The sequence below is a fragment of the Mobula hypostoma genome, chromosome 15 (assembly GCF_963921235.1).
Source record: "Mobula hypostoma chromosome 15, sMobHyp1.1, whole genome shotgun sequence".
Taxonomy (NCBI): Eukaryota; Metazoa; Chordata; class Chondrichthyes; order Myliobatiformes; family Myliobatidae; genus Mobula; species Mobula hypostoma.
Window position 1 is genome coordinate 852,218 of NC_086111.1, and position 26,460 is coordinate 878,677.

Below are 26,460 nucleotides of genomic sequence, written 5' to 3' on the forward strand. Positions count from 1 at the left end.
ATAGCTGACCATAGAGAGAAAAAACTCAGAGGTAATGGAGCGAGTCAAGAACGCGACTTCACTCCATGAGCGCTACCGGAAGTCCCCAACTTTTTCCTTCACAAGATGTTACTCAGCTCTCTGGCGGATTGTGTGTTGGTTCAGAGTCCAGTACCTGCAGTCTCTGGTGCTAAGATTTTCTTTAAGATTGATATTAATACTTCAGGACTATACAGATGAGCATATTGTTGGGTTTAGTTTTTTGATTGATTTAGCCAATTTTACATGAGATGATGTCAGAAAAGCTGAAACTGAATGCAATAAATTTACATTGCAATAGTAAATTCTCCTCATCCAACAGAATATGATTAGAAAATAGAGGACAAAAAAAAACAACCCTTTAGATAAATAGAATATTTCAGTCAAGTGTGCCATAACTGGATCTGTTTTAAATAAATTACCTGGCCAAAGGGTGGGGTGGTTACATGAACCAAATCAGACAATAAGGTTGTTTAATAAACTAAAATCTTTTGGATAACTAAGCAGCTGTTTTTTTTTTGTACTGAGAATGCCCCACATCTAACTCAAATGGTAGCAAGCAAAATTCTAATATTTTTATAATACGATGAAAGGCTCTACACATTTCCAAACAGTTCTTACCTCCAGCAAAATGGATAATTGTGATTGAAAGTACTACTGTGAACCAGTCGACCTTTATCTTTCAGATATTTAATGATATTTTTGTCTGCATCCTAGAAGGAGATTAAATATCATTGTAATTCCAAATTTTAAAGATTGTGAAGTTAAAGCATACATTTTAGGATAAGCATATTAAAAATATCTAAATAACTCATGACTAAAACAAATGAAGAGACTTCAGAATTTTTACATACTGAGCACTATAAAGCAATAGATCTTTAACTGTAAATCTTAAACATGATTAAATAGAAATATAGTAATTATTTACCATTTAATCTGTTCTGATGATCTGCAAGGTCATCTTTTCGACAACTATGAACATGAAACAACCACCAACCTTCACATACTGTCCAGCATAATCCTTCACTTCAGTTGTGAAACAACCAGAGACATCCACAGGGCACACAGGTGATGAATCTTTCTGGATTATACCGTAATCCATACAGACACGAAAATCATCCTGGAGATGAAATACTGCATTAGGTTTGTTTAGGCAGTGAACTTCAGAGGAAGCTTGCTAAGGAGAATATGAGTCCTTCAAGATATTGACAGAAATTTCTGGTGAAGATAAATGACTATTAATTTACAATTTTCATATTATATCAGAAACTAAGTCAAAAATATCACTCTACTGATACTAGGGTAACAGCTTTAAACCAGTATTTTTAACAAAGTACAGCTGTGGGGCAGTGGTAAAATCTCAGTAAGATAACATTTAAAAATATCTTCATCGTGGGGATGAGCCCTTCTGCTATGTCTTAAATCCCTGCAAAATATGCAGTGACATAAAATGCACTCCTTCAGCCAATGTCCACCCAGTCTTAAGATCTATATCTGAGGCAAAGATACCAAAAAATCCTTCCCTGACACATATCTTTGCTCTTCTCCCTAAAGTTGTTTAACTCCTTCTCAACATTTACTATTTTCATTTCCACCTGGTGCTTGCGATTGCAAGTGGGCACTTGTAACCTGTATTCTACAATGGCAAATGTTCACTTCAATTGATCACAAAAGAAATTGTACTTAATAGGCCAGATCATTCTCCTATCATATAATAACACAGATGGCATTTTCACAGACACCAGCATTGCCACCAGACTAGCCTTTGTGTGTAATGAAAGTTCCAAAATGCACAGGGCTTCATATTGACCTGTTTCTCCTCACCCCACTGCCAACCTACATGCCAGAAATGGCTCATATACCAGCAAGGATCCCATTCCCTTGAATAGGGTCACTAAACATGATTAAGGTTTATTTTTCTCTAACATTTTAACTCAATTTACAAAAATATGTATTTACTTGTAGAAAAAAATACACTTTTAAATTTAAAATGTTTTTACATGTGCCAAAAATGAGATCTTTAAAAATAATTTTAAGAAAACAGGTGTCCCCCCCACTTTTCCAATGTTCGCTTTACGAAACCTCACTGTTACGAAAGACCTACATTAGTTCCCCGTTTTCGCGAACAGAAGGTGTTTTCACTGTTACGAAAAAAAATCAGCGCGCCCCGGATTCAGAACGGCATCCTCGCCGGCATTGCTTAAACACGTGCCTGTGAGCAGCCATTAGCAAGATGAGTTCTAAGGTGTCGGAAAAGCCTGAGAGAGCTCGTAAGGGTGTTACACTTAGCGTAAAACTAGACATAATTAAGCGTTTTGATCGTGGTGAACGAAGTAAGGACAACGTGAGTTTGGCTTGTGGAAGCTGACGAAGATGATGTTGAAGAGGTTTTGGCATCCCATGACCAAGAACTGATAGATGAAGAGCTGATGCAATTGGAAGAGGAAAGGATAACAATCAAAACCGAATGCAGTAGCGAACTCGACCCTCGACATCGAGGCGGGTAGTCATAGGAGAAGATGAGCTGCCTGCTCTAATAGAAACAGATGACGAGATGACACCCCAGTGTCCCACCGCCCCAACAGCCAGGCCGCGGACAGGTATCGGCAATTGCCTCTGATCTGGGCCGACAATTACGTGCCAAGCGGCACCTAATTAATTAGCATGTTTATTTCAGCTTTTTTCTTAAAGATGTGCTGTGTGCCTCCCGGCTACCGCTGCACCACTGCATGCTTCGAGGATCGGTATCGGGTCGCTGCCCGGAGGGTGGGGGCCACTGCACCACCCAAACTCCGACAACGCGGCCTAACACACCATTATCAGTGTGCTCGGCAAGCTGTCTTCCCGATTCCCGTGATATTACACTGTACATACATTATTTCTACTTTATATAGGCTGTGTATTTTTACATGTTATTTGATATGATTTGGCAGCTTCATAGCTTAAAGCTTACTGGAGTGTTTTTGCCAACAGCACTTGCGTGAGATTTTAGCTACAGACAACAGTGCAGGCAATGATTGTGGAAAAGTATTTCTACTTTATATAGGCTGTGTATTTATCATATCATTCCTACTTTTACTATATGTTACTGTTATTTTAGGTTTTATGTGTTATTTCACATGATTTGGTAGGTTATTTTTGGGTCTGCGAATGCTCACAAAATTTTCCTATATAAATAAATGGTAATTGCTTCTTCGCTTTACGACATTCCAGCTTACAAACTGTTTCATAGGAACGCTCTACCTTCGAATGGCGGGGGAAACCTGAATCTTTGACAGTGGTGAACTGTGAAAGGCATCAAAGTGGTTATATGGAGCAAGCTGTCTGAGGGCATGCTAGAGGTGGATACAATTATAATACTTAATAGATTTAGAGGTATCTCAGTCAAACGGTGGGGAGTAAGACCAGCTCCAGTGGATAACTTGGCTCGCATGTATTGAGTTGGGCTGAAGAGCGATACAACATGGAAACAAGCCTATATGACTCCAAGGTGGTGTTCAGTGGCAGGATCTCAGCTTTCACAAATCACAACTGCCATTTGTGTCCCAGAAAGGCAGCAGTGGAGGGCTCCAGCTCAGTATGTCCTGCAAATACCACAGGAATTAATAGGCTGTGGAAAATTAAGGCAAGGAGGCCTAATGGAAGTGTCAATGTTAGGATTAGCATGATTGGTCCTGTGCCAGTCAGGACATAAAATTACTATAAATGGTGCTGGTTACACCTGTTAGAACCCATCATTTTTAAGAATGGTTACAGAAAACAGTTTGGTTGTGACACCAATGAAAAGACAGCATTACACTTTTTTTTTTAAGGTTGATGATATTGCCAGTGTAACTTTTTTCATGTATGTTCTTGCAATGGATAAAACACTGAGTGAAAATTATCAGGGCCATGAGATGGGGTGAACTTTTCTTTAAATTTAGTGGCCTCCTACTAAGGGCATCACTTTCATCAAAGTAACTTTCTTCTATGCATCCATTGTATCTCCTCAGAAAGCCATAACTTCAGATTTCTATACACAAGGAAACCTACTTTAATATCACCATGATTTAGTAATTCCATTGAAAACTTCACACAAAGGAAGATGAATTAGAAGAATATGTTAATTAAAAATTACTTCTACTCACAAAAAACTAGCAATTTTCGTCGACAGAGTCAATTAAACGAAACTAGAATAAATTGTAAACAAAAAGTACAGTACATCACTATGGAAATTTTAGTATGGCATACACTGATGGGAATGAAGTGGAAATTGGAAAGTGACCACTAGAATGTTAAAAATGAGTTTAGCTATAAAAATACTTACTGCACCGAAGTATGGAGCCTGGTGTACAACACCTGTACCCTCCTCCTCTTTAACGTAATTGTCCACGAGTACTGAGAAAGCTCCCGTTTCTTTACACTGCAAGAGAAATATGTAGGTATTTAAGTACTTAATAAAATCCGAGATAATCACCTGTAAGTATACTCAATAAAGTTGTAATGAATAGGGAATATTGAAATGGGTCACTTACTTATTAAAGTATTTCAGTATATAAAAGGCAAAATTGAAACAATAATTATGATCAATTACCAACAAATAAATGATTCCTAGTGGCTGGAATATCCCACCTACTGGCATGTTTCAACTCAATTCACTTCCTCCAAATCAAAGATGTAGCTTTGAGAACTTGTACGCAGAAAGTCTGGAGCTTAATTGAGAGAAAAATTCTCTCAACATTTTTATTAAAAATTGATCCATTTTATACAATTCCTTCCTGATAAACTCTATGTTGCATTAATTTAATAAGCGAGGCTGGAGTATCACGAAGATACTTACAGATGCTGGCCCACCACAGTTGTTTGACTTTTAACAGCACTGGGCATAAAACATATGCACAACTGCACAAATGGATTTATTAAAGGGAACACCCTTACTGTCTCTTATATTTTACTACTGATAATTTTGATAAAATCAGAGATATCTCTTACGACTAATACAACAGTCATCCTTACAGCTTTACAGCTCATCATTACACTCATTCTCAATATATTTATACATTTGTCTGTAATTCAAAGTCTGGCATATTCCTTTTATAATACTGAGTTTGCAGTCTATAATATATAACGTAGTGAAATTTTTTGAACATTTTATCCTTCAATTATTACACTGGACAACAAAGATTTTGCTTCTTGAATACTTCTGGGTGTATCTTATGGATTTTGGGCTGCAGATTATGAAAAATCACTATGAACTTTCCCTATCATGCACCATTTAAAAAAAAAAGTCACCTATATTTGTTATTTCAATTCATAATTCAAATCAATTGAAATATCGACCAAAATGTAAGCCAAAATGCTTTCTATTGTGTCCTGCCATGCCTGGGCATGCTTAGGCAGGGCGGATGTTTCATGGCAGGACAGGTTTAGAAAGACTATAAAAACATCACGCACACACCATTCAATGCATTGCGCTTACAGGTATATCGATTTGCGATCATGTGCAATCATTTGCATATTGTACATACCCATTATAATAAAGTAGTTGTGTTTTCAGAATTATTTGTGATAGCAAAATGTCTCGTCAATGTTGCAACAGCCACAATACTTTCTGTTACATTGTGGCGAGTATATGCTTAATTCTCAAAGATGGAGCATGACTCATCTTACTAAGAAAGTCAATGAGTTCTACTTTGGGTATAAAATTAGAAACCAAGGCATAGCCTAAGCTCCTCACATTTGTTGCGCAACATGCGCTGTCGATCTTAGAGCCTGGCTCAGAGATACGCGGAAGTCAATACTGTTCACCGTCTCGATGATATGGCGAGAGCAGAAGGATCATGTGACAGACTGCTTCTTCTGTCTGACCAATATGTCTGGCTTCTCTGTGAAAAACAAGAAACCCACTGAATACCCAGATCTCCCTTCAGCCATAAGACCTGTGCCACATGACGACAGTCTTTCAGGACCAAAGCCACCAAAGACATGGAGTCTTCTGAACCCTTTATGTCGAGTGAGCCTCATCTGATAACTCAATCTGAGCTAAAGGACCAGGTCATACACTTGGTTTTGTCAAAGGCAAAGCAGAATTACTGGGATCAGGACTGCAATGATGGGATCTGCTGTCACCAGGCACAAGAATTTCCTTCTTTCGCTGTCACCAAGAGGATTTGATGCAATTCTTTGGTAGGGTTGATAATCTGTGTTTCTCTATGACCCCACAACACACACGTCTTTTTACTGATTCTTCAGTGTTAAGCCTGAAAGCTGTCCTGCTACACAAAGACAATGTCAACCCTTCAATACCATATGGCTATGTAGTACACATTAAGAAAATTACCAAAATTTGGAAGTCTTTTGAAACATATATAGTACAACAACTACAACTAGAACATCTGTGGTGATTTGAAAGTAGTAGCGCTGCTACTAGACACGCAGCTTGGACACACCAAGTACCATTGTTTATTTGCGAATGGGATAGCCGTGCTAAAGAATCTCATTATCCATTCCGTAAGAAGTTGGTTCCAGGGCAGAAAAGTGTGGCACATAAGCCACTTGTAGACCCAAAGATATTTTTGTCTCCTCTTCATATAAAACTGGGGCATATGAAAGCAATGAACAAGAAAGGTGAAGGATTTCAATATTTGAGACAGATGTTTCCAGAATAACTTGATGCCAAGATTAAGGAAGCCATTTTTGTTGGTCCACAAATCAAACAGATCATCAATGACATGAACTTCGAAGAACTTCTAGTGGGACCAGAGAAAGTTGCATGGAAGGCACTCAAGGATGTTACTGAAAATTGTCTTGGCAACTACAAAGCACCAAACTATATGCAGCTGGTTGACAATATGCTTCAAGCATACAAAACCATGAAGCACAACATGTTACTCGATTCATTTTCTGCATATCCATTTGGACCTCTTCCCTGCAAATCTTGGCGCTGTCAGTGAGGAACATGGTGAAGGCTTTCACCAGGACATTATGGACATGGAGGAACGGTATCAGGGCAACTGGAATCCATCAATACTGACTGATTATTGTCAGATACTGAAACAAGAAGCCTCGGACACAGAGTACAAACGGAAATCAAACATTTTTAGTTTAGTTAAACTATTGCAAAGTGTCAGCACCATACTGCAAATGAGCACATTATATTCAATAAAAGTTAATTTCTTGTTTCTCTAAATTCCTATAGGATACAAGTAGTCTGAAATTATATTTATGTTCCACTTCAATCAGCCTATCATAACCTCAAAAAATTTCTGAGGAAACAAATTGCAGTTGGATGTACACTGACCTTACCTTCAAGAAATAGTCAAACAATGGTCTGTACTTCTTGCCTTTGAGGGCAATGCCCTTGAACCTTTATTTGGGAAACAAAAAGAAATCACCATTCTAACCTGACCTTATATAACTAATAACAGAATGGACAGTAATACAAGTGTTCTAGACAATTCCACAAAAGTATCACTTCTACAGCATGATGACAAACAATATATTCTCCAACTGTCTATTCACATACTGGTGAATATTTCTCACAGCTAAAACAAAAATACAAAATAAAACATGGATAAACATTAAGAATATTAACTAATATTCAGTGAAAATGTATATGAATTCACAGATGCTTATAGTGAATGATGTTTCTACCAAACACTTTGAAGGTATTTCAAACCAAAATGATTTGGATGCAATGGCCACTAAATAAAAAGTAGTTGTGGAAATATGAGACCCTACAATCAGCAAGGGGATGAACAAACAAACAACAGAAAATCCGCAGATGCTGGAAATCTGAACAACACAACACAAAATGCTGGAGGATCTCAGCAGGCCAGGCAGAATCTATGGAAAAGAGTGCAGTTGACATTTTGGGCCAAAACACTACACCAGGACTGACTTATTTCAAGACAGATAAATAATCAATCTATCTTGGTTTAGTGATATTATTTGATAGAGTAAAGATGGCAAGATCATTTAATCCTCTCAAGCACTATCATAGGATCTCTGGTACCTCTCTGAATGATTACAGGCAGATGTTAGGATGTGTGGAGAATAGGAGTATACATACATGTTTCCCTGAAAATGGAGTCACTGGCACACAGAGATGTGAAGACAACTTTTTGCATATTGGCTTTTAACAGTCACAGTAATTAGTGAGAAAGTTGGGAGATTGCAGTGAGTTATCAGTTGTACAAGATGTTGGTGAGGCCACACTTAGGTATTGTACTCATTTTTGGTCACACTACTATAGGAAATATGTTTTCAAATTGGAATGAGTAGAAGAACGTATTTACAAGGATCTTGAGCAACACACAAAATGCTGGTGGCACTCAGCAGGTCAGACAACACCTATGGAGAGAAACAAGCAGATGATGTTTCAGGCTGAGACCCTTCATCAAGCCTGGAAAGAAAGGGGGCAGAAGGCAGAATAAAAAGGTTGAGGGAAGGAGAGCAGTGCAAGCTGGTCATTAATAGGTGAGACCAGATTAAGGGGAAGGTAGGTGGTTGGGGAAGGTGGGGGTGTTGGGAGAAGCTGCAAGGTGTGAGGTGGAAAAGGTAATACACTGAAGAAGGAGGAATCCCATAGGAGAGGACAATGGAATAAAGGGAAGAAAGCGAAAAAGGAGGGAGGTAATGAGCAATCGTGAATGTGGAGAAGGGGCAAGAGGGCCACCAGAACAGGGGCAAAAAGCAAAGGGAGTGGGAGCAGAGGGGAGTGGTTACTGTAAGTCAGAAAAATCAATGTTCATGCCATCAGTTTGAAGACTATCCAGACGGAATATGAGGTGTTGCTCCTCCAGTCTGCATTTGGCCTCCTTGTGGCAGTGGAGTAGGCCATGGGCAGATATGTCTGTGTGAGAAAAGGAAGTCAAATTGAAATGGATGCCATTTATTTAATCACGATGAAGGGGCTCGGTCCAAAACATTGACAGTTTATTATCCTCCATAGATGCTGCCTGATCTATTGAGTTCTTCCAGCATTTAGTTTTTCTCAAGATGTCAAGCATCTGAAAAACCTCTTTGGTCTTTGATTTACAAAATGTTGCCAGGACTCGGACTGAGTTATAGGGAGATGTTGAGCAGGTTAGGACTTTTTTTTCCCTTGGGTATAGAAACTGATAGGAACTTACCATTAAACCATAAGATATAGGAGCAGAATTAGGCTATTTGTCCCAGAGTCTGCTCTGCAATTTCATAATAGCTGATCCAATTTTCCTCTCAACCCCAATCTCCTGCCTTTTCCTTGTAACCCTTTATTCCCCGACCAATCTAGAATCAACCACTGTCTTAAATATACATGAAGACTCTGTCTCCACAGCTGTCCGTGGCAAAGAAATCAAGATTCACCACTCTCTGGCGAAAGGAATACCTACTCACCTCCCTTCTAAAAGGATGGCCCTCTATTCTAAGGCAGTGCCCTCTGGTCTTAGACTCTCCCAACATAGGAAGTATCCTCTTCATATCCGCTCTATCAAGGCCTTTCACCAATCAATGGGTTTCAATGAGGTTTCTTTTGATTTCTAGTCAATACAGGCCCAGCCATCAAATGCTCTTCATATGACAAGCCTTTCAATCCTGGATTCATTTTTATGAACCTCCTTTGAACCCTCTTTAGTTTCAGCACATCCTTTTTAAGATAAGGAGTCCAAACCTGTTCACAGTACTCCAAATGAGGCCTCACCAGTGCTTTATAAACTCTCAACATTACATCCCTGCTTTTATATTCTAGTCCACTTGAAATGAATGCTAACATGGCATTTCCTTTCCTCACCACAAACTCAAACTGCACATTAATCTTTAGGAAATCCTGCACAAGGACTCCAAAGTCCCTTTGCACCTCAGTTTTTTGTATTTTCTCTCCAATGAGAAAATATTCAACCTTTTCACTTATATAACCATATAACAATTACAGCACAGAAACAGGCCATCTCGGCCCTTCTCGTCTGTGCCGAACTCTTACTCTCACCTAGTCCCACCGACCTGCATTCAGCCCATAACCCTCCATTCCTTTCCTGTCCATATAGCTGTCCAATTACAACATCGAAACTGCCTCAACCACTTCTGCTGGAAGCTCGTTCCACACAGCTACCACTCTCCGAGTAAAGAAGTTCTTCTATCAACTTCTTCTATCAAAGTGCACGACCATACACTTCCCGACAATGGAAACATTTAAGGAGTTAATTGGGGAAGAGCTTGGGTTATTCCTTCACAGAGTTGTGTAGGGAATTATATCTATATGCAGATAATAATGTTGGGTCAATTATTCACTGACAATCTCTTCAAAGGAAAAACCCGAGCTTTTCCCCTATTAACTCCTTAAATGTTTCCATTGATAACAGATTTCAGGGTTCAATTTAAAATTGCCCTTTGAAAAAAATACGACTTCCAATTTAAATTTTTCAGTCTTCTTGGTTACCAAGTGAATCTTCACATTTGCCATAAGTCTCTATTTATCATTTTATTGTACTATAAATGAATTCTCATGTCTTGCAGAGATCGTGAGCTGTGGATATTCTCCCATTTCTCTGCAATGAAATATGGTTATGTTGAACCTCAATATTCTTTCTTTCACACCTTAGTGCAGTATATAACAGCCAAGTATAAACTTTATTGTGAGTAAAAAACAAGGAGGGAAAAAACAAGGTAAATGAGCGCTTCTGAGAAATCTTGATGACCGAAAACATCTATTTCCACAGATGCTGCCTGATTTGTGGCTGCTTCCAACAATTTCTGTTCTGGTAGATGAAAGTGGAAAACAAATACTGAAGATTATTTGTATTGTCACGAACTGATTGGTATACTGCTATTTTCAATTTTACTGTAAAATTTCTGTATGCATTTTCATGAACACAAGTGTTTAGTTAATACACCCTCAGATAACAAGTATGAGATCATGCACTAACCTTTCTAGGATAGCATATTCAGCATCAGATTTAAAGAGTGCTACCAGTCTGGCTTCCATCATTATGTAGATGTTTCCAGTAGAGAGCTCTGTTTAAAATATAAGGAAGTACAGTTTGATAGCTCAGCATTCAATGAATTGCCACCATTTTTAAATTTTATTTTTAAGAATATTTGTGGCAACCATCAGGAAATAAAATGCCTATCTAGCACAGTATCAAAATCAGAAAACTACATTTATCAATCTCATGCTAAGAATCTGTCTTTTGGTTCTTCATGGGATGTTAACATTATTGACTAGATGACCTTTTAATACCCAAATTATCTTTTGATAATTGCTACTACCTTTACAGTGAAAATTCCTTAGCATGGAATTCCAGAATTTTGATCTAGTTGCAGTGAAAAATTATGCATTTCCAAATTAGGGTTGTGAGAGACCTGCAGAAACCGGAGATGTCTCTTGCCTTTGTTAACCCTAATGGTATAAATTGCACATCAGAGAAATACAGCTAAAGAAATATTGATAAGTAGCTTCAGTTAAATTCAAAGCTGTCACTGTGCCTCAGGCAACTGAGGAAGTGGATTTTCAGTCATTGGAATTGAACAAATTGCTTTGTGCTAGATGCCATTGGAGTTTTATTGATACTACAGTCATTCGTTCATCTGACAAATTCTTCTTTACAATCCTTGATAACGTGCAAAGATTTCGGAGAGGGAGGATATTAGTCAGTTACCTCAGAATACATGACCCCCTCCTCACTTTGACAGAGGGTGGTGAATACCTGGAATAAGCTACCACAGGGGAGGTGGAGGAGAAACAATTACATTTGAAAATTGTTTCTACAGGTACTCAAATAGGAAAGATACAGGGAGTTATGGGTTTAATGCAGGCAAGTGGATGTGTATCATAGTCAACGCAGATGAAATGCACAGAAAGTGTACAATTCTGTGCTGTACGTTTATATAATCTATGATAAGCCCATACCTATCTTATACTTAGCTGCTGACCACGCCTCAGTGCCACCACCAAAACTGTCTGATTGCTCCTCAATATTTACCTTAATTCTATCATTGTATTAGCTTATCTACTGCTGGAAATCATTAAACATGTTGATGTTACACACAGATTTAATTACTCCAATTAATTGTTGGCAACTCTCCAATTAGTTACCACCATTTCATGCACCCAATGCGTATTGGGTAGGTGCTGCCTGGCTTGTCGAGCTCCTCTTGTATTTTGTGTGTTTATCCAAAACTCCCCTTTCTGCGTTCCAACTCTTAGCAATGTTATTGCACAAATCTTCCATGTGCCTGCTGATCTCTTCACTCCACTGAGGTGCTTCTTAAAACCTACCTCTAATCACAAAAGGCTGTCAAATTGTGCTTTACAATATTAAAATGTACAGATTCTTGCCTGTAAGCCTTCAATCAACCATTCTAGGGTTCTCTGAAGTAGGTCATTAACTTTGCATCCCTGATTCATTCATAACACCAGAGCTAATATCCCAACTCACTCTATTCTATTCACTGATCTCTACTGGTTTCCTGTCCAACAGTCCTTCAACTTTACAAAATGGTCTCACCTGGAACAATTTCTGCATCTCACCCAAATTTCCACTATCACTGTATTCCAAAGAAGGGCTCCTGTTCATCTGGATGTTCATCATTCACAATTGTCTTCAGCTACCTACACCCAAATTCCCTCCCTAAATCACACAGCATGGCAATGAGGTGAAGCACCAAGCACTAAGTACAGCTGCTACACTGCAGTACCAAAGACCTTCATTCAGTCACTCACAACACGCTGGAGGAACTCAGCAGGTCGGGCAGCATCAGTGGAAAAGATCGGTCGACCTTTCGGGCCGGAACCCTTCGTAAGGACTTGCCCCTTCCCCCTACAGTCCTGACGAAGGGTTCCGGCCCGAAACGTCGACCAATCTTTTCCACTGATGCTGCCCGACCTGCTGAGTTCCTCCTGCGTGTTGTGAATGTTGCTTTGACCCCAGCATCTGCAGAGTATTTTGTGTTTTCATTCAATCATTAGGAGATGCAGGTTGATCAGATGATTGACCATTGTAAATTGCTCTTGGGACTTGTGTAGGAGTAGAATCTTGCATCATTTTATGTAAATGCAATCAGTCTATGAATCTTGAATGGATAGTTGATGGTGAGTGGGCCAAAGTTAATGACACTACCTCTTTTCCTTCCTTCTCTAAAAAGTCCGGTTTTTTTTAATTTAGCTAATGTCTTGTTATGTGGTTTAGTGTCAAATTCTTCTTAATAATCACCCATGAAGTCCTTTGAACTCCCTTATATTGTTTATTATTGAACGACCAGGATGGGAAGAATTACTTTTTTTTCTCTAGGTCAAAGACATCAAAAACTGTTATTAGTCACTGTGCAGATGAAAAGCAATAATAGTTCTACAATTAAATAGCTGAGCTAATAAGTCACTATCCTATGTGAATTTAAAGAGATCATCAGATTGAAAGTACCTGCCAAAACTGGTTAAATGTCAGATATGGTTACCATGGCAATTTAGGTATTGAAGAAGTAAAGGACAAAACAAATATCACTGGAGGCTACACAGACTTTTAAAATAGAGACTGCGTAGTGAGCAAGGGCATTTCTTTTTAATAACTGTCTTCCCTGAAGGCAGTAAATTCTTGCTTAAGTGCATTTCATCAGCAGCTTTTGGCCTCTGCACCTTGCCTATGTGTCCATTCTTCATGTGCAAATATTAACAATAAAGGATTGGGATACTATTAAATTGTAGGTGCTTTGCCAAAGAACCCAACACCAAATACATAGTTATACTTAGATTATACCCCAATAACTCTTTTTTAGAAATAAACAAAATCTTCAGAAGCTGAAATGTTAACTCAGTTTCTCTGTTCACAAATGCTGCCCAGGTTACTGCTGCTTTCATTTCAGCCTGCATTTTTATATTATTATGAGTAACTCTCGTCAAATTTACCCTTTCATAAAACAACTAACTCAGTGCAAACAAATTTCTTAACTGTACATTATTGGGCTGCCTTCAACAGACAAGAAGTTAGAGAACCCCGTGTGGAAGCACTTGGAGGTAAGCCAATTAACCACATTCTGTGGGTTTGAAGCAACATCTTGGCCACAGCAGGGAAGGACAGCAGATTTTCTTTCTCCTCTTAAATAGTTATAACAGGACTTCCGGTTAAGGTGGCGATGGTTTAGTCGCTTAAAGTTGTCGCTCCGTTTTATTTCTTATCTCCGCACTTCTTTTCTTTTTTTTAAAACTCCAGGTTGTTAAAATCCCGCCCCCCCCCACCCCCGCCAACCTGCGAATATGCGAATATGCCTGTCTTACAATGGCTTCAAGGACCACCAAATAGGTGAAAAAAAAGAAGTTTCTGCGGCTGGTTCCTCTGCCGAGATAGTTTCCATTTTGGAACAGCACCGACAAGATATAGTATCCGAACTTAAGTCTGAATTTAAGACTTCTTTCGGTTTGTTGGAATCCAAATTAGATCAAATTAATTCCAAAGTGCAGGCTCACACCGAACGTCTTTCTCTTCTTGAGTCTGCTACCGATGATTTAAAACATTGCTTTCAAGATTTGGAAGCTGCCTGCTCCAGCTTGAGGGATTATAACAGCAAGTTACTATCTAAAGTTACGAATCTGGAAGGTTGGAGCAGACATCAAAATTTATGAATCCTCGGTTTCCCGGAGGGTATTGAAAGTGGATCTCCAGTTGAATTTTTGGGAATGATATTCTTCCGACCCCACCCGAGTTAGACAGAGCTCACCGTATGTTTACACCTAAACTGGAATTGGGCCATAGGCCACGCCCAGTAATTCTCTGTTTTCATTGCTATAAGGTGAAAAACCTTTTGGTTATGGAAGCACATCGGAGAGGAAAGTTGGAATGCAAGGGTCAATCTATCTATATTGTCGAGGATTATGCTCCCCAAGTTCTGAGTCTACGTGCCGAATATAAAGGAGTCATGAAAGAGTTCTACAATCATGGACTCAGGCCCTCTCTGCGGTTTCCAGCTCATCTCCAAATAACTCTCGCTACTGGAGAAATAAAAAGGGGTTTAACTCGATTACAGAAGCTCAGAAATTTATCGAAAGTCTCCCTGCTACTTCCATTTCTTCAGATTCGGTTTGATTATTTAAAATGGTGGACAAGTACTTTTTTTCCCCTTTGTTTTTTTTTTCCCTGATCTTTCTTTTTCAAGTCAGTGAATTTTTTTTCATAGTTTCTCGTGGGTAGGTTACTGGGTAAAGTTTGTTCATGTGTTTTTTAGTTCGTATCTTTTCTTTTGGACTATTACTTTGAGTTAAGCTTAATACATTTTGGTGGAATTGTTTTTCTTTTCTCTAAGTATAATTCTAATTTGTAGTGTGTAAGTTTTCTGGTTTTTGAATTGTTAACAAATGGAGCTTATGTTGTTGTTCAGAACCTGGAAGTTGGGTTTTGGGGTGGGTTTTTTTTTGAAGAGCTTGCTGCTGATCTTAGGTAGCTTTCTTGCTTTGGGATTTGAGGGGCCGAGGGATCTCTATTGCCAATAGCATTTATAGAATCTTTAGTTATTCTTTGTTATTCAGGTCATATTTCTGTCCTGATTCTCCTGTTTTATTTTTTTTGCCCCAGAGCTGTTGTTTGTTTGGTTGATTTTGCTCATGCCTACTACTTTCCCATGTTTTTTTAAAATGAATTTTACAAGCTGGAATGTTAAGGGATTGAACCATCCTGTTAAAAGGAAGGTGTTTTCACATCTTAAGCAGCTCAATGCTGCAATTGCTTTTTAGCAAGAAACACACATTCGTAGTTCTGATAATTCCCGTCTCACGTTAAGGTGGGTGGGCCAGCACTTCCATTCTACTTTTCCGGCTAAAGCCAGGGGGGTCTCTATTCTTATAAATCAAAATGTTCCTTTTGAGCTTCACAACAAAGTGTCCGATACAAATGGTCGTTTTATTATTGCTTCTGGGAAATTGTATAATACTACGGTAGACTTGGCTAACCTGTACACTCCCAATTCAGATGATGTGGAGTTTTTTGATTGTTTTTTCTCTTTATTGCCTGACCTGAGCTTATATTCTCTTATATTGGGTGGTGATTTTAACTCTTGGTTAGATCCAGTTATGGATCGATCGTCCTCTGTTCCTAGACTACCAAGTAAATCTGCTTTATCAATTCAGTCTTTCCTTTCTAATTATGATATCTCTGATGTTTGGCGTTTTCTTCATTCAAGTGAGAGGGTTACTCTTTTTTTTACATGTCCATAATACTTTTACTAGAATTAATTATCTTTTAAATCAATAATCTGCTGATTCCATCTGTTCGCTCTTGTGATTATCAGAGTACATTAATTTCAGATCATGCCCCAGTTACCCGATCCATATTTCTTCCTGGTCTCCCTCAAATGAATAAACACTGGCATTTTAATCCGACCTTGTTGACAGATAATGATTTTGTAAAATTTATGAAGGACCAATTAACTCTTTTTTTTAAAAAAGATATTAACATGTCATCTGAAACCTCAACTCAAGTTGTCTGGGATGCCATGAAAGCTTATCTAAGCGGTCAAATAATTTCATATACTCTGAATTTGAAGACCTATACAGAGCGATTAGATCTGGTCAATCAAATTAAACTAACTGACCAACTATATGCTCAGACCAAAAATCCGGAACTGTACAAGAAGCGAGTGGAACTTCAAACTAAGTTTGACCTTATTTCTACTCATCCAATTGAATGCCAACTTCTTGAAAGTAGGAGCTGGCTTTATATTCATGATGATAAATCCGGTAAATTTTTAGTCAATAAACTAAGACGCTCTAAAGATAAACAACAAATTACTAAAATTCGAATGGGAAATGGGAACATTACCTTGAATCACTCTGAAATCAATGATACATTCAAGAACTATTATTCTCAACTCTATTCTTCTGAATCTTTAAATGATAACATTTCTGTCGAGCATTTCTTAAATAGTTTAAATACTCTTTCGCTTTCTCCTGATCTTAAAGCAAAACACAATGAGCCATTATCATTAGAGGAAATATCTTTAGCCATTTCTGCACTGCAGTCTGGTAAATCTCCTGGACCTGATGGGTTCTCTGCAGAATTCTATAAATCATTTTCTTCACTGCTTTTGCCTCAATTAACCTTAGTTTTATCCAATTTGTTTAAACATGGTCAATTGCCAGCATCATTTAATGAGGTAAGTATTATTCTTTTAGCAAAAAAAGGCAAAGATCCAACAGGGTATTCCTCGTAGAGGCCGATTTCTTTGTTAAATGTTGATGTTAAAATTTTGGCTGAAGTTTTGGCTTGTAGATTGGAGAACATTGTACCCTCAATTATTTCTGAAAATCAAACTGGTTTTATTAAAAATCGCCTCCCTTTTTTAATAAATGGCATCTATTTAATATCTTGTATTCACCTTTAATTGGGACTCCTGAGTGTGTCACCTCTCCTGATGTAGAATAAGCGTTTGATCGTGTGGAGTGGAATTCTCTTCTTGCGGTTTTAGAAAAATTTGACTTTGGACAAAGTTTTATTACATGGAATAAACTGCTATATTCATGTCCCACTGCCTCTGTTTTGGCCAACTCTCAGCAATCCCAACCTTGTAACCTTAAACGTGGCACCCGTCAAGGGTGCCCTTTAAGTCCCTTACTTTTTGATCTGGCCTTAGAGCCATTGGTGATTGCGTTGAATTGACGGGGATTTGGAGGGGGGGTGTTGAGCATAAAGTTTCTCTTTATGCCAATGACCTTTCGCTTTTTATATCAAATCCGACTACATCCTTACCCCCAGTGTTTTCACTACTTAATAAATTTAGTCAGCTTTCCAGATACAAACTTAATTTACACAAGAGCGAACTTTTCCCAATTAACAGAGAAGCACAAATATTAGAATTTCATAAGCACCCTTTTAAAGTAGTATATAATCAATTCACTTACCTCTGTATTACTGTAACAAGGAACTTTAAGCATCTTTTTTGAGAAAATTTTACTAATCTTTTAAATCATACAAAACAGAGCTTGGCACACTGGTCACCTCTGTCGATGTCTCTGGTAGGTTGAATTAATGTTGTTAAAATGTATATCCTTCCTAAATTTTTATACTTATTCCAATCTTTACCAATTTTTATTTCTAAAGCTTTTCTTGATTCGTTACCGATTCTATTATTTTGTCCTATCTATGGAAGGGCAAACGTCCCAGACTTAAAGTTCACCTTCAAAAACCTAAAAGGGAAGATGGTACGGCCTTGCCCAATTTTCGTTTTTATTACTGGGCAGTCAATATTCACTGCCTTACTTTTTGGTCTTTCTTTCATAATCAGTTTGACCGCCCAAATGGGTGGCAATGAAGTTGAACTCCCATAGGTATTTCTCCATTTCCGCACTTCTTGGATCCACACTTCCTTGTCATTTGCCCAAACTAATTGTTAATCCCCTCATTAGACATACTCTGAGAATATGGGCTCAGTTCAGAAACCATTATGGTCTTTATGGTTTCTCCCTCTCTAGTCCTATCTTTCATAATCATCTTTTCCGACCTTCCATGCAAGACTCAACATTTCATGATTGGTACAGAAAGGGCATCAGGCGTTTTGAAGATCTTTTCATAGACAATTGCTTTGCAACTTTTGAACAACTGTCTGCAAAGTTTAACCTACCTAAAACTCATTTCTTTAGACATCTTCAAATTAGACATTTTATTAACCCTTTAATACCAAATTTTCCTGAGACGCCCGGGAAAAATGTTGTGGACTTGTTTCTTTGTATAAACCCATTGGGTAAAAGTCTAATATCTACTATTTGTGATAAGCTAGCTACCTTGAGGCGTGCCCCCTTTGATAAAATTACAACTGCCTGGGAGCATGGTTTGAATATTTCTCTGTCTGACGAGGTTTGGGATTTAATTCTTAAGTCAGTTAACTCAACCTCTTTAATGTGCTCGCCACTGCCTTTTGCAGTTTAAGATTGTACACAGGACTCACATGTCTAAAGTCAAATTACAGCGGTTCTATTCAGATATTAGTCCCTTTTGCGACAAGTGTACACTGGGTGAGGCTTCTCTTGTCCACGTGTATTGGGCTTGTCCCTTATAACCATATAACAATTACAGCACGGAAACAGGCCATCTCCACCCTTCTAGTCCGTGCCGGACTCTTACTCTCACCTAGTCCCACCGACCTGCACTCAGCCCATAACCCTCCATTCCTTTCCTGTCCATATATCTGTCCAATTTAACTTTAAACAACAACATCGAACCTGCCTCAATCACTTCTGCTGGAAGCTCGTTCCACACAGCTACCACTCTCTGAGTAAAGAAGTTCCCCCTCATTTTACCCCTAACCTTTTGCCCTTTAACACTCAACTCATGTCCTCTTGTTTGAATCTCCCCCATTCTCGATTGTAAAAGCCTATCCACGTCAACTCTATCCAGCCCCCTCATAATTTTAAATACTTCTATCAAATCCCCCCTCAACCTTCTACATTCCAAAGAATAAAGACCCAACTTGTTCAACCTTTCTCTGTAACTGAGGTGATGAAACCCAGGTAACATTCTAGTAAATCTTCTCCGTACTCTCTCAATTTTGCTGACATCTTTCCTATAATTCGGTGACCAAAACTGTACACAATACTCCAACTTTGGCCTCACCAATGCCTTGTACAATTTCAACAATACATCCCAACTCCTATACTCAATGCTCTGACTAATAAAGGCCAGCATACCAAAAGCTTTCTTCACCACCCTATCCACATGAGATTCCACCTTCAGGGAACAATGCACCATTATTCCTAGATCCCTCTGTTCTACAGCATTCTTCAATGCCCTACCATTTACCATGTATGTCCTATTTTGATTAGTCCTACCAAAATGTAGCACCTCACATTTATCAGCATTAAACTCTATCTGCCATCTTTCAGCCCACTCCTCTAACTGGCCTAAACCTCTCTGCAAGCTTTGAAAACCTACTTCATTATCTCCCATCCAGCCACTGCTGAATCCATTTTACTACTTCAATATTAATACCCAACGACTGAACCTTCCTAACTAACCTTCTGTGTGGGACCTTGTCAAAGGCCTTACTGAAGTCCATATAGACAACATCCACCGCTTTACCCTCGTCAACTTTCCTAGTAACCTCTTCAAAAAAGTCAGTAAGATTTGTCAAACATGACCTTCCACGCACAAATCCATGTTGACTGTTCCTAATCAGACCCTGTCTATGCCATCTCTAAGAATACTTTCCATCAATTTACCCACCACTGACGTCAAACTCACAGGCCGATAATTGCTAGGTTTACTCTTAGAACCCTTTTTAATCAATGGAACAACATGAGCAATACACCAATCCTTCAACACCATCCCCGTTTCTAATGACATTTGAAATATTTCTGTCAGAGCCCCTGCTATTTCCACACTAACTTCCCTCAAGGTCTTAGGGAATATCCTGTCAGGACCCGGAGACTTATCCACTTTTATATTCCGGAAAAATATTCTCCCGGTTTGGAGAACTTTTGAAGAGATATCTTTTTAACTTTATCCCAAATCATTAATCGCTATTTAGAACCCAACCTTTTGATTGCTCTTTTTGGCATTTTGGGTAAAGTTGATGCGCTCCAGCCCAACTAAAGAGCGAACATTGTCTTTTGCCTCTCTTTTGGCTAGATATTTAGTTCTTCTTAGGTGGAGAGATGTTGCCCCACCCACTCATGCTCAATGGCTTAGAGACATTATGTCCTGCTTAGACCTTGAAAAGATTCATTCTTCACTTCTTAATTCGGGCATAAAGTTCCATAACGTGTGGGACCTTTTCTTGATTATTTTCATAAGTCCTCTTTAGATTAAAGGTTTATCTTCTTTTTTCTTTCAGTGATTTAGTCCCTTACATCCAGCTTTCTTTTCTGGTTAATTTTTATGTTTTTTTTTAATGATGTGAAATATATTATAGTTTTGGTAGTAGGCAATACACCTTTTTATATATATTCACAGCTGTGTGGCGACAAAAGCTCTGATTAACTTTTCTTTATATCGTAATGGTTGGCTTGGAGTGCGTAGTGGGAGGGGTAGAAACTAACTTTATGTGATTTTATTTTGGGTGTTTTTTCTTTATTGGTATCAATTGTGTGTCAGACACATTGGTTTTGCACTGTATAAATCTCCTTTTTGTTGGTGGGTTTTTTTGTTCCAATGTAGAAATTCAAAAAAAAGTTATAACAAACGTGTAATTTATTTATTTAACGATACAGCACAGTAGCATGCCCTTCCAACCCAACACGCCTGCACCACTCAATTACACCCACATGACCAAGTCACCTGCTAACACATACGTCTTTGGAATGTGGGAGGAAGGTGGTGCACCCGAAGGAAACCCGTACCGTCACAGGGAGAACGTACAAACTCCTTACGCACACTGTCAGAACTGAACCTGGGTCGCTAGCTTTGTAATATCATCACACTAATCATTACTCTACTGTGCCACTACTTGAATTTAAATTCCAAAAATTAGGTGCCTGGATTACTAGTTTACTAATTTAACCACTGCACCCACCATAACCTTGACCATGGTTAGATTAGATTCCAAACAAATAGAATAATCTTTTTCTAAAAAAAACCTATCCAACATAGATAATAAAACCATGACTACAGTATTGTCTGAGAATTTTTTGAACTTAGAATAATGTATTTCCTAATTTCATATATTTATTTGCTGTCTCTTCCAAACCTGTATTTCAGTATTCAGTAATACCTTTGCTTTTGACTACATTACTCATTTTTCACTTGATCCATCCTGCCTTCCACTCAATGATAAAAATATCTTTGGTTCTCTCCTAAACAACAGGAATTCTGCAGATGCTGGAAATTCAAGCAACACACATAAAAGTTGCTGGTGAACGCAGCAGGCCAGGCAGCATCTCTAGGAAGAGGTGCAGTCGACGTTTCAGGCCGAGACCCTTCGTCAGGACTAACTGAAGGAAGAGTGAGTAAGGGATTTGAAAGTGGGAGGGGGAGGGGGGGATCCAAAATGATAGGAGAAGACAGGAGGGGGAGGGATAGAGCCGAGAGCTGAACTTGGCAAAAGGGATACGAGAGGATCATGGGACAGGAGGTCCGGGAAGAAAGACGGGGGGGGGGAGGGGGACCCAGAGGATGGGCAAGGGGTATATTCAGAGGGACAGAGGGATTAAAAGGAGAGTGAGCGAAAAATGTGTGTATAAAAATAAGTAACAGATGGGGTATGAGGGAGAGGTGGGGCATTAGCGGAAGTTAGAGAAGTTGATGTTCATGCCATCAGGTTGGAGGCTACCCAGACGGAATATAAGGTGTTGTTCCTCCAACCTGAATGTGGCTTCATCTTTACAGTAGAGGAGGCCGTGGATAGACATGTCAGAATGGGATGTTGAATTAAAATGTGTGGCCACTGGGAGATCCTGCTTTCTCTGGTGGACAGAGCGTAGGTGTACAGCAAAGCGGTCTCCCAGTCTGCGTCTGGTCTCGCCAATATATAAAAGGCCACATCGGGAGCACCAGACGCAGTATATCACCCCAGCCGACTCACAGGTGAAGTGTTGCCTCACCTGGACTGCCTGCTCTGGATCTCTTTATCGCTAACTGCCGACGGGACATCAACCGTCTTGACTTCACCGCACCTTGTCCCCATTCCAACCTCACTCCTTCCGAACGCTCTGCTCTCCACTCCCTCCGCACTAATCCTAACCTTACTATTAAACCCGCCGATAAGGGGGGTGCTGTTGTAATCTGGCGTACTGACCTCTACCTTGCCGAGGCACAGCGACAACTCGCGGATACCTCCTCTTATTTACCCCTCGATCGTGACCCCACTAAGGAGCACCAGGCCATTGTCTCGCACACCATCACCGACTTTATCCGCTCAGGGGATCTCCCATCCACTGCTACCAACCTTATAGTTCCCACACCCCGCACTTCCCATTTCTACCTCCTACCCAAGATCCACAAACCTGCCTGTCCTGGCAGACCTATTGTCTCAGCTTGCTCCTGCCCCACCGAACTCATTTCTGCATACCTCGACACTGTTTTATCACCCCTTGTTCAATCCCTTCCTACCTATGTTCGTGACACTTCTCACGCTCTTAAACTTTTCGATGATTTTAAGTTCCCTGGCCCCCACCGCTTTATTTTCACCATGGATGTCCAGTCCCTATATACTTCCATCCCCCATCAGGAAGGTCTCAAAGCTCTACGCTTCTTTTTGGATTCCAGACCTAATCAGTTCCCCTCTACCACCACTCTGCTCCGTCTAGCAGAATTAGTCCTTACTCTTAATAATTTCTCCTTTGGCTCCTCCCACTTCCTCCAAACTAAAGATGTAGCTATGGGCACCCGTATGGGTCCTAGCTATGCCTGCCTTTTTGTTGGGTTTGTGGAACAATCTATGTTCCGTGCCTATTCTGGTATCTGTCCCCCACTTTTCCTTCGCTACATCGACGACTGCATTGGCGCTGCTTCCTGCACGCATGCAGAGCTCGTTGACTTTATTAACTTTGCCTCCAACTTTCACCCTGCCCTCAAGTTTACCTGGTCCATTTCTGACACCTCCCTCCCCTTTCTAGATCTTTCTGTCTCTGTCTCTGGAGACAGCTTATCCACTGATGTCTACCATAAGCCTACTGACTCTCACAGCTATCTGGACTATTCCTCTTCTCACCCGTCTCTTGCAAAAACGCCATCTCCTTCTCGCAATTCCTCTGTCTCCGCTGCATCTGCTCTCAGGATGAGGCTTTTCATTCTAGGACGAGGGAGATGTCTTCCTTTTATAAAGAAAGGGGCTTCCCTTCCTCCACTATCAACTCTGCTCTTAAACGCATCTCCCCCATTTCACGTACATCTGCTCTCACTCCATCCTCCCGCCACCCCACTAGGAATAGGGTTCCCCTGGTCCTCACCTACCACCCCACCAGCCTCTGGGTCCAACATATTATTCTCCGTAACTACCGCCACCTCCATCGGGATCCCACCACTAAGCACATCTTTCCCTCCCCCCCCCCCCGCATTCCGCAGGGATCACTCCCTACGCGACTCCCTTGTCCATTCGTCCCCCCCATCCCTCCCCACTGATCTCCCTCCTGGCACTTATCCGTGTTAGCGGAACAAGTGCTACACATGCCCTTACACTTCCTCCCTTACCACCATTCAGGGCCCCAAACAGGCCTTCCAGGTGAGGCAACACTTCACCTGTGAGTCGGCTGGGGTGATATACTGCATCCGGTGCTCCCGATGTGGCCTTTTATATATTGGCGAGACCAGACACAGACTGGGAGACCGCTTTGCTGAACACCTACGCTCTGTCCACCAGAGAAAGCAGGATCTCCCAGTGGCTACACATTTTAATTCAACATCCCATTCTGACATGTCTATCCACGGCCTCCTCTACTGTAAAGATGAAGCCACACTCAGGTTGGAGGAACAACACCTTATATTCCATCTGGGTAGCCTCCAACCTGATGGCATGAACATCGACTTCTCTAACTTCCGCTAAGGCCCCACCTCCCCCTCGTACCCCATCTGTTACTTATTTTTATACACACATTCTTTCTCTCACTTTCCTTTTTCTCCCTCTGTCCCTCTGAATATACCCCTTGCCCATCCTCTGGGTCCTCCCCCCCGCTTGTCTTTCTTCCCAGACCTCCTGCCCCATGATCCTCTCATATCCCTTTTGCCTATCACGTGTCCAGCTCTTGGCTCCATCCCTCCCCCTCCTGTCTTCTCCTATCATTTTGGATCTCCCCCTCCCCCTCCAACTTTCAAATCCTTTACTCACTCATCCTTCAGTTAGTCCTGACGAAGGGTCTCAGCCTGAAACGTCGACTGTACCTCTTCCTAGAGATGTTGCCTGGCCTGCTGCGTTCACCAGCAACTTTGATGTGTGTTGTTTGGTTCTCTCCTTCCAACTTTCTCTAAATAGTAAACTAGTTTTACCTTTAACTTTGCTTTGATCTATTGAAAGGCAGTCAGCTTGAAGGTTAACTGTTTCTCTCTACCAATGCTGCTGAACTTCTTTTGTTTCTGAAGTCCAGAATTTTGCATTTTGATTCTATCTTCTCATTGCTGACTTTCCACAGAAATTACTTGGAAAGGAGGTTAAACAGAAATAATGACAGAATTTTTCTTTCCCAATATTTCCTAACATGAAGTGCTACACCAGAAATTTTGGAGAAAAATATGCAGGGTTTTCATTCTGTGCAATGCCCAACGAGCAATGGAAGCATATTGCAAAGAGTTCTCCATCTTTCCCCATTGCTTGCTAGACACTGCACCCAATGAGAACACTGCATATTATTCTCCCCACTCAAAGGTTAACTGTTTCTCTCTATCAATGCTGCAGAAGTCCTTTTATTGTTTTTAAAGTCCAGAATTTTGATCTGTTCCTAACTAGAGCATTATTAGTTCACATTGAGCTCAGAAAAAACTTCTTGACTGTGTTAGGCAAGCAGTGAATGGTATCTGGGGATCAGGTAGAAAGCATTTACATTTCTGGAACCTGAATATTAATTGTACTGCCTTTTTTACAAGATGCTATTGACACCTATCCAGTACACATGTCCATGCCTACTCTTTATAGCTGAATGATAAACAACATCATGAAATATTTTATTGGATTACCTAGAAGAATGTAAAGCTGGTTTTATATTCCAGGCTTCAGAACTTTAAAATTAACTACACATTAGCTTAAGGCAAATTTTACCTTTGATTTTCACATATTGATATTCAGGGCTGACACATACAGCAAGGTTGCTAGGCAAGGTCCATGGTGTCGTTGTCCAGGCAACCAATGAAACATTTTCATCCTCCTCCAATGGAAAGGTCACAATGACAGAAGGATCTTGAACATCCTGCAAGAAAACACTATGAAATATACATCTTTCTAAAGTTTAGATTTAGACATTTAAGTGTAATGTATGTATATATTTGGAAACACAGGAAGTGATCATATGAATTCAAATTTATCATTCTTTTAACAATTGTCATGATCTATGAATAATTATTTATGAATGATTAGCCCAAATAGCTATTACAATTCAAGATAACTCTGGATAAAAATGTTAACACATTAAAAATTAAATCACTTGATGTTAAACCAGATTACAACGCTCAGAAATAAAACCCATACATGCAGAATGATACTGGAACTAAATGAGTTAAACCTTTTTATATTCCATGGCTGCTTACAAAACTTGCACCTTATTAACAACCAGTCCCATCTGATTTTTTTCATCATCAAGATTTGTTAATTGGCACTGAAAAATGCTAATCACTCATCTTCAAAATATAAGCTAATAAAATTTATCACACCTTATCATACAACTGTAACTACTCTTAAAAATCTAGGACACTTCAGTTTGTAGATGCACAATTTCTTCACTACTTTCTGATGTGGCCCTGCAAACTCATGACATGAAAACAACTACTGTACCTCTGAAAGGAGTAAGAAATAGAAGTGAGTATTTTTTTCCCCCCCAGAGGAGTCTTTCCCCTGAACTCCAGAAGCACGTTTATGGAAGAAGTC

At 39.7% G+C, this 26,460-nt stretch overlaps 1 protein-coding gene across 2 annotated transcripts in view; it reads right to left on the bottom strand.

Moving 5' to 3' along the window:
• Positions 1-26,460, bottom strand: part of iars1 (isoleucyl-tRNA synthetase 1) — a 209,038-nt gene that overhangs the window by 131,215 nt on the left and 51,363 nt on the right. For both annotated transcript variants that reach the window (XM_063067569.1, XM_063067568.1), the window contains 6 exons: positions 25,639-25,786; positions 10,905-10,992; positions 7,303-7,363; positions 4,325-4,420; positions 1,016-1,138; positions 640-731 (listed from right to left, as the gene is read on the bottom strand). In XM_063067569.1, coding sequence (XP_062923639.1) covers positions 640-731; positions 1,016-1,138; positions 4,325-4,420; positions 7,303-7,363; positions 10,905-10,992; positions 25,639-25,786 — 608 coding nt within the window. The remainder of the gene's footprint in view (positions 1-639; positions 732-1,015; positions 1,139-4,324; positions 4,421-7,302; positions 7,364-10,904; positions 10,993-25,638; positions 25,787-26,460) is intronic.